This window comes from Eretmochelys imbricata, chromosome 24 (assembly GCF_965152235.1).
Source record: "Eretmochelys imbricata isolate rEreImb1 chromosome 24, rEreImb1.hap1, whole genome shotgun sequence".
Lineage (NCBI taxonomy): Eukaryota > Metazoa > Chordata > Testudines > Cheloniidae > Eretmochelys > Eretmochelys imbricata.
In genome coordinates this window covers 10,747,272-10,762,172 of record NC_135595.1, presented here as the reverse complement: position 1 = coordinate 10,762,172, position 14,901 = coordinate 10,747,272, and the positions used below count along the sequence as shown (strand labels likewise).

The 14,901-nt window shown below is 49.2% G+C and overlaps 1 protein-coding gene across 1 annotated transcript; it reads left to right on the top strand.

Moving 5' to 3' along the window:
- Positions 1-12,370, top strand: LOC144279927 (intelectin-like protein). The gene is made up of 7 exons (XM_077841628.1): positions 1-58; positions 521-670; positions 2,512-2,837; positions 3,214-3,372; positions 7,424-7,544; positions 9,137-9,240; positions 11,660-12,370. The coding sequence occupies exons 1-7, from the start codon at positions 1-3 to the stop codon at positions 11,810-11,812; spliced, it is 1,071 nt and encodes a 356-aa protein (XP_077697754.1). The 3' UTR covers positions 11,813-12,370.
- The last annotated feature ends 2,531 nt before the right edge of the window (positions 12,371-14,901 follow it).

The window sequence follows — 14,901 nt, the reverse complement described above, 5'->3', positions numbered from 1 at the left end:
ATGAAGCAACTCGCTCTCCTGCTGCTGCTCATCTCAGTGACCAGGGTGGCCCCTTGCTGTAAGTGGCTGTTTAGTTTTCCTCTTCTGGGAAATAATTCTCCCAAACTCTGACCCTGCCTCTCGGGTGATACGTGCAGGGGACGAGCTGGGCGGGGTTGCTACAGGGAAGCCTTTGCTGATACACAATTGAGGCGATAACAACCCTAACTGGCAGGCAGCCTCCGTCCACCCCTAGCTCACAAGGAACCTGCTCCAGTGAATTTCTTCTGTCCACATCCTGGAGCCCAGGTTTGCAGAGGAGGGCACATAAAAGGTATTACTTTTATTACTCTGTGTTACGGTCATGCCTACGTGCCCCAGTCCTGGACCAGGCCCCTGTGGTGCCAGGCGCTGTACAAACCCAGAACAGCCCCTAATGGCTGACAATCTAAGTATAAAACGTTTCACTCTGAAGCCATTCTGGCCCCATACATAATAATAGAGAAAACTCCTAACTAACCCCAAGTCACCCCCTGTGCAGCCAAGAGCGTGGGTGCTGCTGAACTGAAACTTGCCATCTGTGACTTGCTGGACAACTGGAAAGACACGTCCTGCTCCCAGAGTGGCCAGAGCTACCAGAGCCTGCCCTGCAGCTGCAAGGAAATTAAAGCCACGTGGGACGAGGCTGGAGGTGAGTGCGGAGGCGACATCCCCAGACCTGCAGAAGCTGCTTTGCCTCTGTTGGGTGCCTGCTCCAGACCCAGTGTAAAGGCCACAGCTGGGTCCAGTCAGTTCAGATGCACCCGCGCAGCTCTGTGCTGGGAGCAGGAGCACCTGTGGGCAAAGTGGGGAACCGCATTACCAGGGCTGGCTGTGAGACACTCGGCAAGCCCTGCCAGCCCCATTTGCAGCTGACAGCTCCCTTCTGCTCCAGCCTGTCTGCCTTGCCAGCAAACTCCTCAGGGCTCTCCCAGCCTAAACCTCGCCTAGCCGGTAACTCAGTAAACTCCGGCCCCTGAGCTCTGTGGAGACGTCTCTCCGCAGTGCACGGCCCCTAGCACTGCACAGGACAGGAACTATCTTGACTGGAGCTAACAAGCACCTCAGTTCAGTCAAAGCACGGGGTTGGGTTAGATAAACAGTCAAACCTGTTGACTGGAGTAAAGCGAGAGAGGTTTTAAATGAATTCCCATAGACGGGCTCCAGACAGAAAGGGCTCCCAACAAACAAAAGGAAAACTACACTTTCTAACGGCAAAGACGTAACTTCACAAGGTTTGTTCCAGGTGTTTCCTGACCAAACTTCCTTTCCCAGCAGTGGTTGGCTACTTCTTAGTCAGGATCCCCATGAGTCCCAGGTTCTGCTTTTCCTTGTCTCCTCAGGTGAAGGAAACTTCAATTTATAGCCCAATAAGCCTTTGAAATGGATCCGGCCAGTGTTCCTGTTCCTGCTGGGGCAGGTGCCAGGCTGTCTTTGCCCCGCTGGTGATTTTTACAATGCAAACGAGTGAAACGAGACCTCAGGTCTCTGCCAGCGCCCTGCTGCTTAGGCCCCTGCCACGCACAGCAGCTGCCGGCAGAGAAAAGCTTGTCAGGGCTCCTGCTGCCTTATCAGGGTCCAGCTGGTCTCCCCTGGCAGAGAATTTCAGAGGCACAAGTGGCACAGAGGCACCCAACTCCCATTGCCCAGTGTGTGCCTCTGAAAATCTCCCCTGCCCTTCCCCCATGGACCGTGGTGTGAGTCTCAGCTGGAGGAAGGGCGTGCAGGACTCAGACAGGGAGGACAGAGGCTGCTTTTGGGGCTGAGCCCCTCCAGCACCAGGTGACATCCAGGCCAGGGCAAGTGCTCAGCCCCTTTGACAGTCCGGGCGTAGCCAGTGGGAGGCAGACTCTTTGCCTGGCTCAGTTCCACCCATCGTGCAGCCCCCAGATCGAGTCATGGCAGGCTCAGGCCCAAAGGAGGGACATAGCGTGGGGACATGGAGAGCAGGAGGGGCAGGGGGCTCTGAGTGAGGCCTGGGGCCTTTCCTTAGTACAAATTGCCCCTGGGCCTGATTCTCAGTTACACTTAGGCCTCGTCTGCGCACGACATCTGTCCTGGTGTCACTGTGTCAGGCCAGGGGATGGTTTTTCCTGATATATTGATACCAATCCTGGCCCAGTGTGAACACAGTTATACTGGGAGAAAGATGCCTTAGACATGGATAGTCTATTTCCCTTCCCCTAGCCCAGTATAAACCCCCTTTAAGCCAGTATAAATTGTGTCCACACTAAGGAGTTGTAGCACTGTAACTACACCGGTATCATGAAAGTGCTTCAGCTCGTGTGTGGAAAGGCTCAGGCCCCATCACCCTGTCCTTTTGGAGTTCCTTTAATTTGCATTCACTTCCCGCTGCCAAGGGGGCTTTAGCGTCCCTGGGAATCAGGCCGCTCTGCTCCTGGGTGCAGGGGCACGTCCTGTTCCAGTGACTATGGGTTTGCGTCCTGCTGCAGCGCACTAGAAGCTCCTCACCTGGGCGTGTTTCCCATTTAGTGGCTGGCTCCGAGGGGGCCTTTCCCCGGCCCTGGCTGACCAGCTCGGTGCTCCCCCTTCCCACCCCGCTCCCTGCAGATGGGATTTACACCCTGCGCACCGAGAATGGCGAGACCTACCAGACCTTCTGCGACATGACCACCAAGGGGGGTGGCTGGACCCTGGTGGCCAGCGTGCACGAGAACAACGCCTATGGCAAGTGCACCGCAGGAGATCGCTGGTCCAGCCAGCAGGGGAGCAACAGCAACTACCCAGAGGGAGAGGGCAACTGGGCCAATTACAACACCTTCGGCTCTGCAGTGGGCTCCACCAGTGATGACTATAAGGTGGGATCCCCTTCTCCATGGCCAATAGCTCCCTGCTGGGGAGAGAGGGTGTGTTAGTGGTTGAATGCACATGGGGAGGTGGGGGACACCGGCATGGGGGTTATATGGAGGGATGGCCCAGTGGTCAAGGCACTAGCATAAGGCTTGGTAGCCCTGGGCTCCATTCCCTGCCCTGCCACAGGCCCCCTGTGTGACCTAGGGCAAGTCATCTAGTCTCTGTGCCTCAGTTCTCCCCTGTACAATGGGGGAAGGTGCTTCTTTGCCTCACAGGGCGGGTGTCACAATAAATATACCACAGCTGGTGATGTGCCCCGGTCATGGGGGGTCTGGATAAGTACCAGGGTTGAGAGGTTTCAACTGGGTCCTCACTTTTCAGAACCCCGGTTATTACGATCTGCAATCCCAGGACCTGTCCATGTGGCATGTAACCAACAAGACACCCCTGAAAGAATGGAAGAACAGGTCCATCCTGAGGTACCACACTGAGACTGGCTTCCTGTCCTCAGAGGGGGGAAACCTCTTCAAACTCTACCAGGTGATGGTTCTGGGCTGGGGGCTTTGGAGGGGCGTGTGCAGGAGGGGCTGGGTGGCTCTGCTGGCCCCAGTGTAGATGGAGGAGCTGGGGTGGGCAAACCCTCAACACTCTATAAGCGCTCCATGCTGGGGGACTAGGGGCTGATAATGGGACAAGGAGCCTTCCCCTCGGCACAGGCCTTTGGAATCTGACTGTGACCTTGGTGTGAGATGAGCTGGCTGGTCTCAGACAACTGCTGGTGTTCACGTCTCAAACCCGCCACCCCCTTGGCACTGACGTGCTGACAGACACAGCAGAGAGGCTGAATGGTCCACGGAGACTGACCTCACCTCACACCCTGGAGATGGGGGGCCAGTGAACACAGGTGCTCTGGTGCTAGACCAAGCCCTCGACCCAACTTTGAGCCCTTTGGGGTTCAGGCGTCCTAGCAGGGGTATTTCCTCAGTGCCAGGCTGGTGGGCAATGGGGCTTGACAGATGGTGATTCTCACCTATTATCACTTACTGCCCACATTGTGCCAGCCCCTAGCAGACTCCCGAGAGACCAGGGCCCCACTGTGCGAGGGGCTGCACGGACCCAGAACAGAACAACAGTCCCTGCCCCAAACAGGCTGCGATAAATCCACCCCAAATGGCACCTTGACATGCCAGATTTCCCTGCCCACTGCTGGGATCACTGCTGTGCCCCAGGGCTGGTCCGTGTGAGCAGCAGCAGCTGTGACAGAACAAATCACCCAGCGAGCACGTGTCAGTCAAGGCTGCCTTGTTTGTGCTGGAGCTGCCCTAACACAGGGATGGAAACTAACAATGGATGCTCGCTGTGCAGGGATTTCCCTACACCCCCGCTGTGGGGGTGTTTACCCCTCCTGAATTTCCCCAACACGCCTCCTGCCCCCAGTTTTGTGAACTAGTTACATGCAGTGTTGCCAATTTAGTGATTGTTTGGAAATGTGAATTGAAATTGAAACATTAATACACATTTTAAAAGCATATACAGTGTATGATAAAATACGTGTATCTGAAAAAGTATAATAGATTTGAAAAGTATGAACACAGACTAGCTTCCTTATACAGCTGTTGTTTTTATGGCCATGTCAGTGCATTCATTTTGGTGATGTTGGCCAACCTAATAATTTCAAATTATGATTTGTGAGCAAAGTCTAAATGAGCTCTCCCTGACAGCTAGTGATGAGCTGGGCAGAAAGGCTTCCGGACCAGATTGTATTTACATTCACACTTAACCTACCTAGGTATCCAGCAAATAGAGCTGTGTTGCCCAAGTGATAGATTTTGGCTGGGGTTGGGTTATAAATCACTTGAATGCAGGGGGTAAAGAAATGTTGTTATACTTATTTTCTGAGTAAAGGGCAGTAGAACTGTACTTAGCCTCTGCCGATTGAAGGCATCAAGAGAGAGGGTGGGAACAGGTGTTTTGCTTGATGGTCTGCCTGAGTCACAAGTACTGTTTGATCTTCCCCTCTCCACCGTTTAAAGACAGAGCTGATTAGGCTCCACAGAGAGTCTTTTGTTCTGTTAAGTGATCACTACAGCTGAAATCACTGAGAATCAGGTCTAAGTGCTTAGACCTGCTGTGGGACAGTGTTTCTGTGGAAGAGATGGCCCAGTCTGCTCTAGCAGAGAGGTTCCCCCACTGAGAGCTCAGCTGAATTCACTGAGAGCCGGGTGGAACCTCAAGAGACCAACTCGCAGAGGTCACAGTGGCAGGTGGCAGCAGAAGGTGATGGGGCAGGGCCATTGGCAACAGAGTGATGGAGCCAACGGTGGCACAACGAACAACAGTGGCCATGGCCAGAGCGAACAGTGAGCAGCTGGAGGAACGAGCAAGGTGCCTTCTTGCCCCCCACCTGGGAGGTGAACTCATGTGAAAGCACCTCTGAATTCTGAGTCTCCACTGACCAACTGGTGAGTGTTAATGAGGCTGTTAAGAATGCTGGAGACACAACACAGTTCATGCGAACAAACATGGCCGTGGCATCATACTTTCTATTTAGACAAGAGATACCACATACTGCAAACTGGAGGCCAATGTTAAGTGCATTGTCGCTTGTTCATCCGGAAGTTGAACACTGGTTCCGAACAAGACCAGCAAATGCTCACTATTTTTCTGCAAGAAACTCAACAGACTGGCTAGATGCATGTTGTACAACAGTGAAAGACTCAACAGCTGAAAAAGTGAAGAACTCTCTCACCACATTCAAAAAATTTGCATACATGGCTGATGAATGCACCAGTGCAAATGGTCATAAAGTATTAAGTCATTGTGTACGTTATCTTGATGTCAGTCATAGGCCAGTAGATGCATTTTTAGATGTTCAAGTTATAGAAGACAGATTGGGTACATCTGGGACAACCCACATCTTAGAAGAGTTAAATGCTTGTCAATTGGACCCCAAACAGATGGCTACTTGTGCATTTGATGGAGCTGCAAACTTCTCTGGAAGACATGGTGGAGCACAAGCTTTGCTCAGAGAAAGGTGTAACCCTAGTCCCTGCTGTCCACACTGCAGAGGCCATCTACTCCAAGTAGCGCTAATACGAGCTGCAGACCCTTCAAAAGACATTAAAAAAAAACTATACATTTAATGTCTTTATTATATTCTTTTTTCAGCAAGAGTCCAAAAAGACTGAATATCTTGGAAAATATAGAAGATACACTGGGACTGAAGTTCAAATTAGTCTAACCTGGGAAAACCCTCTGGCTTTCTCATGAGCGATCCTTGGCTGTTGTCTTAAAATTACTCCAGCCATTATTACTGGCTTTGGAAAGTATCTACCAAGATTGGGGAAGTGATAGCTCAGTGGTTTGAGCAGTGGCCTGCTAAGCCCAGAGTTGTGAATTCAGTCCTTGAGGGGGCCATTTAGGGATCTGGGAAAAAAATTGGGGATTGATCCTGCTTTGAGCAGGGGGTTGAACTAGATGGACCTCCTGAGGTCCCTTCCAACCCTGATATTCTATGGGATGGATCTAAGTAGTGAGGTTGGTGGATTACTTTTGCTTCTACGTTCAGAGAAGACTATTGCCATTCTCTCTCTTGTAAGTCTACTGTTGAAACCTCTTGGGTCATTAAACAATGCCATCCAGGCATTTGCTACAACAGTAGTAGATCTTTGTCCAGCAATAGAAGCTACATTTGGATCAATCAGAGAGCTATCCATTGAAAAACTACTGGAAGAAGCAAAGACTTCAGTTCAGAAGTGGACTAATGAAGGCATTTATATTGAATCCTTAAGTGAAGAGGACAAGAAGTGTTTGTTAAGACAACTGAAAAAGTACACAGACTTGATTCTTAAATCTACAACAGCAACTTCTAGATTCTACTCAACCTCTTTGGAGCTTTTACAGATCCCTGTCCTATAAAACACTGACAGTTGAGTGGAGTGAGGCACGACCAGCAATGGGGCTGCCATGTGCTCACGACAGAACAGAGAATTTGAACAAAGAGTAGAATATCATACGAGAAATGAATGAAGATTTGACTTCAACTTCTTTTTTATCACCACTAGTGGCTTGACCCGATCTTTATGTTATGTTTCCTGGGCTGAAAGAAGTAGGAATTCATCTCTTGCTACGCCCAGTCACAACAGCTACAGTTGAGCGTTCTCTTTCATCATTGAATAGAATTTTGTGTTTTGAAAGAACTCGCCTTCTGCCTGATCACGTGAATGAAGTAATGAGCATATCAATTGAAGGAATGGAAGTACCAGACACACGAGAAGCCACCAAAGATGAATGCATTGCATTCAAGAAGTTCATTAACAGAGTTGTGCAAAATTATAACAAGAAATCAAGAAGGATGTAGACGTAGTGCTTCATAGAAGGCTTGAATAGCCAACTTTAATTTGTGTGACGATTTTAAAATCTAATAAAATGGTCATGAAACAGTTTTTACTATGGTGCCATACAGCCCACCTTCACCCTCATGGTCTCAACCCTCATTGGCCCTGACTCCCCTCCCCCCCGTACATTTGAAACGCACACCCCTAATTTCAATTCCTGGGGGAAACACTGTCACTGCGTTTGTGTCTTCCAGAAATACCCAGTGAAATACGGCGCTGGTGTCTGCAAGACCAACAATGGCCCCGTCGTGCCCGTCATCTACGACTATGGCGATGCCCAGAAAACTGCCAACTATTACTCTCCAAACGGCCAAAGTAAGTCTGGCAGTGAGCGTGTGGGTTCTGCCTCTCCCGCCGTACAGCCCTGCCCTGGGCTTAAATTCTCACTCCTGGAGGAATTCTGTGCAAAAAATTAAAAATTCCGCACACAATATTTTAAAATTCTGCAAATTTTACTTATCACGCCCGTTTCAATTATTTTGGCAATTTATTTCAAAAAACCTGTCAGCAAGTATGTCTGTAACAATACAGAAACACGAACATTTCCCCCACGAGTAGAGACTCAAAGAAACCCCTATGACAACCCAGATCCTGCTTCTCTACCTCCTGTCCCCCAGAGCCCAACTGGGGGGACAGACAGTCAAACCCCCTTCCTCCCAGAGCATAGCCGCAGGCCCCCCCAGCCAGTATACCCGAACCCCCTACCATTCAGAGCCCAGCTGCAGGGCCCCCCCAGCCCAGGCACCCGCCCCCCCTCCTCCTCAGAGCCCAGGGATCCAAAGGGAGACACAAGCTAATGCTGGGTCCCAGGCAGGGCTTGCACAGAGTTTCCTGGGCGCTGTCTCCTTCCCTTAGCTGCTGGGAACCCTCTAGCTCTCTCCCCCTGCCCTGGCAGTGTCTTTTGTGAGCGAGCTGGGCTAGGCTGGATCCAGCAGCCCCTTCTGGTGGCCAGCAGCACTGCAGCCCATTTCTGTGGGGGAAAGGAATTTTTGCTCAAAAAACATTAATTTCTGCAAAATTCTGCATTGCACAGTGCCACAGAATTCCCCGAGGAGTATTTCCCAGAGCCCCCCCACCACATCTCCCCACCCACAACATGCTATAAAATCTCCAGGGGGGTTGAAAATAATTACCAGGTCTCTGCCCTGGACAGCTCCCTCTGAATTTAATCCCTGGGCCTGTTGTTCCAGTCTGGATGATCGTTTTAGAGAAGTGATACTCAGACCTCACAGATTCAGGAGTCAAATTAGTGATCAACATTACCCAAAAGAGCCACAGGGGTGTGAATTCATTGTTTCCTTTATTATACTACTATTCATATTTCAACAGTATGAAAGGCAAAATATTTATATATTATTCTCACAGCAAAGAAGTTAATAACGTAGTGCCAATTGACAACTTAACTGGTTAATAACACAGTAAAAGCCTCCTGACTGGTTAATGACTCAGACGGGTTAATAATTAAATCACACAGCGTTTTAATATCTGGTGCTGCCAAGAGCCACAGGAGATGCGTTAAAGAGCTACCGGCCGCTGGCGAGCTGCAGTCGGAGTATCACCGATTTAGAGAAGGGGAAAACAATGAAACAAGAGAGAGCAAATGGAAAATCCCCAGGAGAGAGCATGGTGTGTGTTCCCCACTTTAACTTGCTACATGGCAACTGCACACAAAACAGCTCTTAGGAAGGTAAAGATGCCCTGCAAGTGACAGAGCTGTGACCAGCCCAGCTGAGATTGGTAATTCCCGATCATCTCTGGGTCTGGAGTTCCTGATCCTTAGTCCCTGGGCATTCCCAGTTCACACACAGGGACTTACAGAAGGGGACTGACTGAGATCGGCGCACTGTTCCTTCTCTCTGCCTCTCCATAGCAAACAATGGTCCTGACCTGCCCTTTTCTGTCACCAGCTGAATTCATCCCCGGCTACATCCAGTTCCGCGTGTTTAACACTGAGAAGGCGGCCATGGCTCTGTGTGCTGGGGTGAAAGTCACCGGCTGTAACACCGAGCATGTGAGTATCTGGCCAGCGTGGGGGTTAGCTGGGGAGCAAAGGCCCAGCTGATCAGCCTTGGGGCTGCCGAGTGTCACTGCCAGAGCTGGCCGGCTGCACAAGAACTGCTTTTAGCTCGGCACTGGCGCAGGGTAGGTCCAGTTTGTGCCCCCTGTGCCAGCAGGGACAGCTGTACCCGTGGAGGCAATCATCCCCCAGGACAGACCAAGGAGGTGGATGATAAATCTCTCCTCTGGGGAGACTTGCTGGGAGGGAACAGCTCACAGGAGCTCTGATGTCAGAAGCTGCTGTGGGCACTTTGCACCACTGGGAAGTCTTCCCAGGTGTAATTTCTGCCAGCAGGAGGCCTGCAGCCAAAGCATCTGCCATGGGTAGCCAAGAGTGAATCAAACCCACTCACCATCTGCTCCTGACCTGTTATACCAATAAATTAAAAACCAGCAGGATCTTATTAAAGGGGAAAAGGCAAAATACCACATTTATTGTGAATACAGAAAGAGTCATAGTAAGCAATTAGTTATAGCTATAACATTCCATTCAATCTCATATTTATTCACACATTCATTCATACATACACACAGACACACACACACACAGGTTCTGTAAGGTTGTTATCATAGTTACCAGCCCTAGAGTTGCTCATGCCAAGCCACTGGCCAGGTGGCCTGGACATGAGGAGGGAGCAGGGCCTTGTCAGATGCACATCTGATGCTCCTGGAAGTTGGTTTGAAGAATCAGACCCCAAAGTTCTCACTTTCTAGAGTCCATTTTTATAAGCATTTCTTCCTATGCCAGTCTATGGGAATTGCTTCATCATGCTGTTGCTGAATCAATCAGCAGATGTCACATTCCTGACGGCTCCGTGCTGCCAGATGTTTTCTTGTTCTTTGGTTCTCCCATTCTTGAGGCTGTTGGGTGGATTCCAGTCTGCCCTCCGGGGATCCTCTGGTTATTTCCACTTGACGCCTTCTTCAGCCGATGGACACTGCATTCTTAGGCTGGCACCTCCCTGATCATTCAGTTATTATCCACACCAAGCATCCATCCACATACATCATCTATCTCTATTTTAATCACAATTGTTAACAAAGCGAGATGAATACAATAAAAGGGCGGCGAGTCTCTGGGCGCTGTTTCTGTTGTTACAGAGTATTGCTTTGAGACTCTCTCTGTGTGAGTGGTTGTTGTTACAAAGAATTGCTTTGAGAACAGACTCTGTCTTAGAATGTACTAACACAATTAGCAGCTTGCAAGTTTCACACATAGAGGGAGAGAAACAATACCAAAAACCAAGAGACCTCTTAATTAGTAATACCCTGGAATTTAAACAATGGGGAATCAAACTCATTTGTGATTTTAATACAGAACTTCTTTAATATGATCCAACAGACCCAGAGAGGTCCATGGGGCTCGGAGGTGTAGCTGGGGCCCTACCAAATTCATGCTCATGAAAAATGCGTCATGGACCGTGAAATCGGATCTCCCTCGTGAAAGCTGATCTTGTGTGGGCTTTTACCCTGTACTATGCAGATTTCACGGGGGAGACCAGCATTGCTCAAATTGGGGGTCCAGACCCAAAAAGGGAATTGCAGAGGGTCACAAGGTTATTTAAGGGGGGTCCCAGTCTTGTGCTGTATCTACTCGGCCATGCTGCCTCCCCAGCTCAAGACTTGATTTCTGTTCTAGGGTGTGATACACACCAATGCAGCCCCTTCCCCAGCAGCCCCTTCTCTGGTGCCTTCACAGATCCACAGATACAAGGCCACAAGGGTCAGTATGACGGATCTCCTAGTCTGACTTTCTGCATAGCACATGCCAGAGAACCTCCCGCAGGGATTCTTTCATCAGGCTTTCTGGCCCTTGCCAACCTTCGCAGTGCAGGTCTCCCCCAAACTCCAATGGTAAGGGATAAATTGTGAGCAACTTGGGGAATGGGCCATGTTTTTGTTCTGTGTTTGTACAGCACCTAGCACCAGAGAGCCTACCCAGGACTGGGACTCCGAAGCAGTACTGCAATGCAAATAATAAATAACAACAACAAAACCCAATGGCCTAAACTGGCCCTGCCCCTTGTGCAAATGTTCACACCAGTACAAAGGGAGTGGCAAACGCTGGCATCTGGGAGCACTTTGAACCCACTTTGCACAAGGGTAAATGACTGCACAAGAGTCAGGGCAATGGAGGCTCTGGTCCCAAGAGTTAGGAAGGGATTTAAACCCTCATGCTTCAAGGCATTAGCTGACCTCTGACTGCAGGGAGTTAGGAGGTAACTTTCTCTGTGGGCAGATTATTTGCCAACTGGCTATAGCAGGGTTCCTTGTACCTTGCTCTGAAGCAGCTGGCACTGGCCTGGAGACAGGAGAGCAGCTGGATGGGCCCCTGCTCTGCTCCTGCCTGGCAACTCCTGTTCTTTCCCCAGCACTGCATAGGTGGAGGAGGGTTCTTCCCAGAAGGGAACCCGATTCAGTGCGGCGATTTCCCTGCCTTTGACTGGAACGGCTACGGAACCCATCAGCACTGGAGCGTATCCAAGGAGATGATTGAATCCGCAGTGCTGCTGTTCTACCGCTGAGTCCGGAAAGGCTGGCGTGACCCAGTGAAGGATGCTACTTGGCTCCAGCCAAAGCTGCTCCCTGGGAGGAGAATTATGGCCTCAGCTGTAGACATCTGTGATGCAAATAAAGAATGTGAAGTGGGCTGGGGTCTCAGCGTGATTTACCCCCTTGAGACACAGAGAGGGCTGAGAGGTTCTGAGCTGTCACTCTTCTTGGGGCTGGATTCTGCCACCCCCTGCCTTCAGAGCGGGGCCTGAGGCTGCAATTCACAACAATCAGCTCAGCAGAGGTGAGGTCAGTTCAGCATCTGCGGCCCTGTTCTCTGCCGGGCCATGGCTGGGTTAGGCAGTGACCAGCCAGCTTTCAGAAAGCAAAGTCCCGTTTATTCACAACAAAAGCATTTCCGAGCAAACATCTCTGAACCCAGTAAACGACATATCCGAGGTCTAGCTCAGCTGGTGATCACCACTGCCCCCAGGGTGACCATGTCAGGTTTTTAAGTACTTCAGATCCTGCCACAGGTCCTGTCTGGTCACCGATTCAAGTCAGTTCTTGGACCCTCCTTTGATCAGGCTGATCTTTTATACAGTATAATTACTTTTTTTTTCTTATGCCTCTTGAACCAGGTCAGACCAGTCAATGATATTCCCCAGGTGGGCCAAACTTCACAAGCCTTGTTACTGGCATTGTTTCTGTGTTGGAGATTTGTATTAATTACCCACCTGATGTCTTTGTTTCCTTGGGAAAAAACTTTTATTTCATCCATGGAGCCAGGAATATAATCACTAGCCAGCCCCTACATGTACCGATCACACGGATAAAGTTGATACAAAAGTCTTTGAATAGTCCCTGTCTTTGTAGTTCTGCATCTGTCACAGACGTACTTTCTCAAGGTCATCCAGCAATCCACTGACAGAGCCAGGAATAGACCGAAAGTCTCCCAGTCCAATGCTCCATCCACTAGGCTATGCTCCCTCCCCTTGCTATAGGTGGGGCTGGTTGCGCACCCAATTATTATTGCCTCACACTGCCCACGACAAGACCCTGTTCCAGCTCCATCTAACTTTGCCAGACTTCAACCCTTTGAGCTGGAGTTTTCCATGCCAGCTGTCTGCCTCATGGCAGATTTTTTTTTTTTATCATTACTTTTTTCAGCCAAATGGTTCAGCGGTTTGTGAGACCAAGAACATTGTTTTCCCCACGTGATGCCATTCTAACAACATTTTAGCTGAACTGCTCTAGCCCGCCATGGAGTGGAGCTGGGATGGTCTTTGGGTCAGGGATGTGCCTTTTGCCAGCCTGGTGAAAATCAGCCCAAAGTCGGCCAGAGTATAAGCCTTTGGGAAAACTGCACTTCACAGGTGCTCAGTAGAAGCTTCTTTGATTATGACCACTAAATTCCCTGAAGATTCCCCTGAGGCAATCAGAGTCCAGACACTCCAAGAAGAGAAAAGAAGGTTTAAACTCCCAAAATAAGTAGTTAAATTCCTCTGATTGTATACACTGTTACTAGACTATAAAAACATACCAAGGAAGATGTGACCCGGGGTGCCTAGGGTAGCCCTCACTGAAAATGCCAAGGTCAGGGCAGGCTGCAAAAAGGAGAGCTGATTCTCCCAAAACTGGTGGGTAACACTGTAGTTATATTCACCAACCATCACAAACTGTGCTCCTGATCCCCGCCACTGGTTATCAAGAAGCTGAAAAAGAAATCACGCAGCCCCCTTTATTGCATTCCACTTGTCTGGCTTCCTATCAGCACATGGGTCCAGCACAGTGAGAAGTTATTTCAAACCTCTGCTCACTATAGAAAATGTTCTTCTGACCTAGTCACATTACCAGGTCAATGTTAGTTTGGATCTTACCCAAAATACCACACTGCCAGCCAATCCTTTAGTACCTAGAACTAAAGGTTTATTATAAAGAAAAAAGAAAGAACAGGAAGAGTGTTGTTCAATAGTAAAGCAGTCACATACATACAGAGACTTCAAAGTCCATATATCAGGTTCTTAGCAGTATTGGTGAGTTTGATGGCTTGAATCCTTGACACCTCTGGAATCATCCAAAACTTGGATGGGTCATTCAGTCCTTTGTTAGGAGCTTCATTTTGCAGAGAAATGAGTCCAGAGGTGAGAAGCAGGATTGAAGACAAAATGGAGATGATGCAGCTGCCTTTTTATATCCGTTGCCACGCAGCTTGTACTTCCTTTGTCCCAAACAACAACTCATAGCACATGACATGGAAAAACCTTGGAGTCCCCTGTGCATAGGCATGCCCCTACAAGTCCTGCTGACTCTAAGGTGTAGGCCCTGCTTCTTTCAATGGGTTCTTTGTACAGCTGATGACCCTTGACGGGCCATTGAACAGGCTAGGCAGTGATGATGCCAATCTGTCTGGGGGTGTCACCCAGAAACACAGCACAAGTTTTGAAATACAGATATACCCTGTATATCTATAACTCACAATGCAAAGGTGATACAAACATATAAACAAGCCTATCATACTTGGCAAATCGCACATTTCCACTGACATCTTACACAGCATATCTGGCATGATTCATTGCAATTTAATAATATTGGTATTAATAATAATATAAAGTGTCTCACATATTCCATACAGCATCACATAAGGTCTTTTATGAAAGCATGTAATGTTCTAAATTCAATAATTATCATGAGATATGTACATAGACTGTGATTCTGAATCAATGTATTTGTGTCCAGAGAAAATTGTTCATAATCTGTGCGATGAATTCAACTACACCTCACAGCAGGTGGGTGAGCAGTCAAACAGGAGGTGTTGATCATCGTAGTAGTGGAAATCTGGCTACAGGTTTTGCATCTGTTGTTTGGGCAGGGGCTGGTGCTGCTTTGAGTTGGGGGGTCCTGGTCTGTGGAGAGTTTGCTTCTGATGATGAGCTTGGCAAAGTTGGGAATTGTTTGAAGGCAGAAGAAGGGGTTGGGAATGATTTCTTTGAGGATGTGCTCCCCATCAAGGACAGGTTGTAACTGTTTGATGATACGCCATATACGTTTCAATGTAGCGTGGTAGGTGACAACCCGGGGTGTGTAGTCATTGGGGCAGTTTTCTGTATTGAAGCAGGTT

Bases quoted from the DNA above. Each gene is read 5' to 3' on its own strand.
- LOC144279927 (XM_077841628.1), top strand. From the start codon at position 1: ATGAAGCAACTCGCTCTCCTGCTGCTGCTCATCTCAGTGACCAGGGTG. The intron at 3,373-7,423 runs GTGATGGTTCTG...TGTGTCTTCCAG, and splicing joins ACCTCTTCAAACTCTACCAG to AAATACCCAGTGAAATACGG. The intron at 9,241-11,659 runs GTGAGTATCTGG...TTCTTTCCCCAG, and splicing joins CCGGCTGTAACACCGAGCAT to CACTGCATAGGTGGAGGAGG.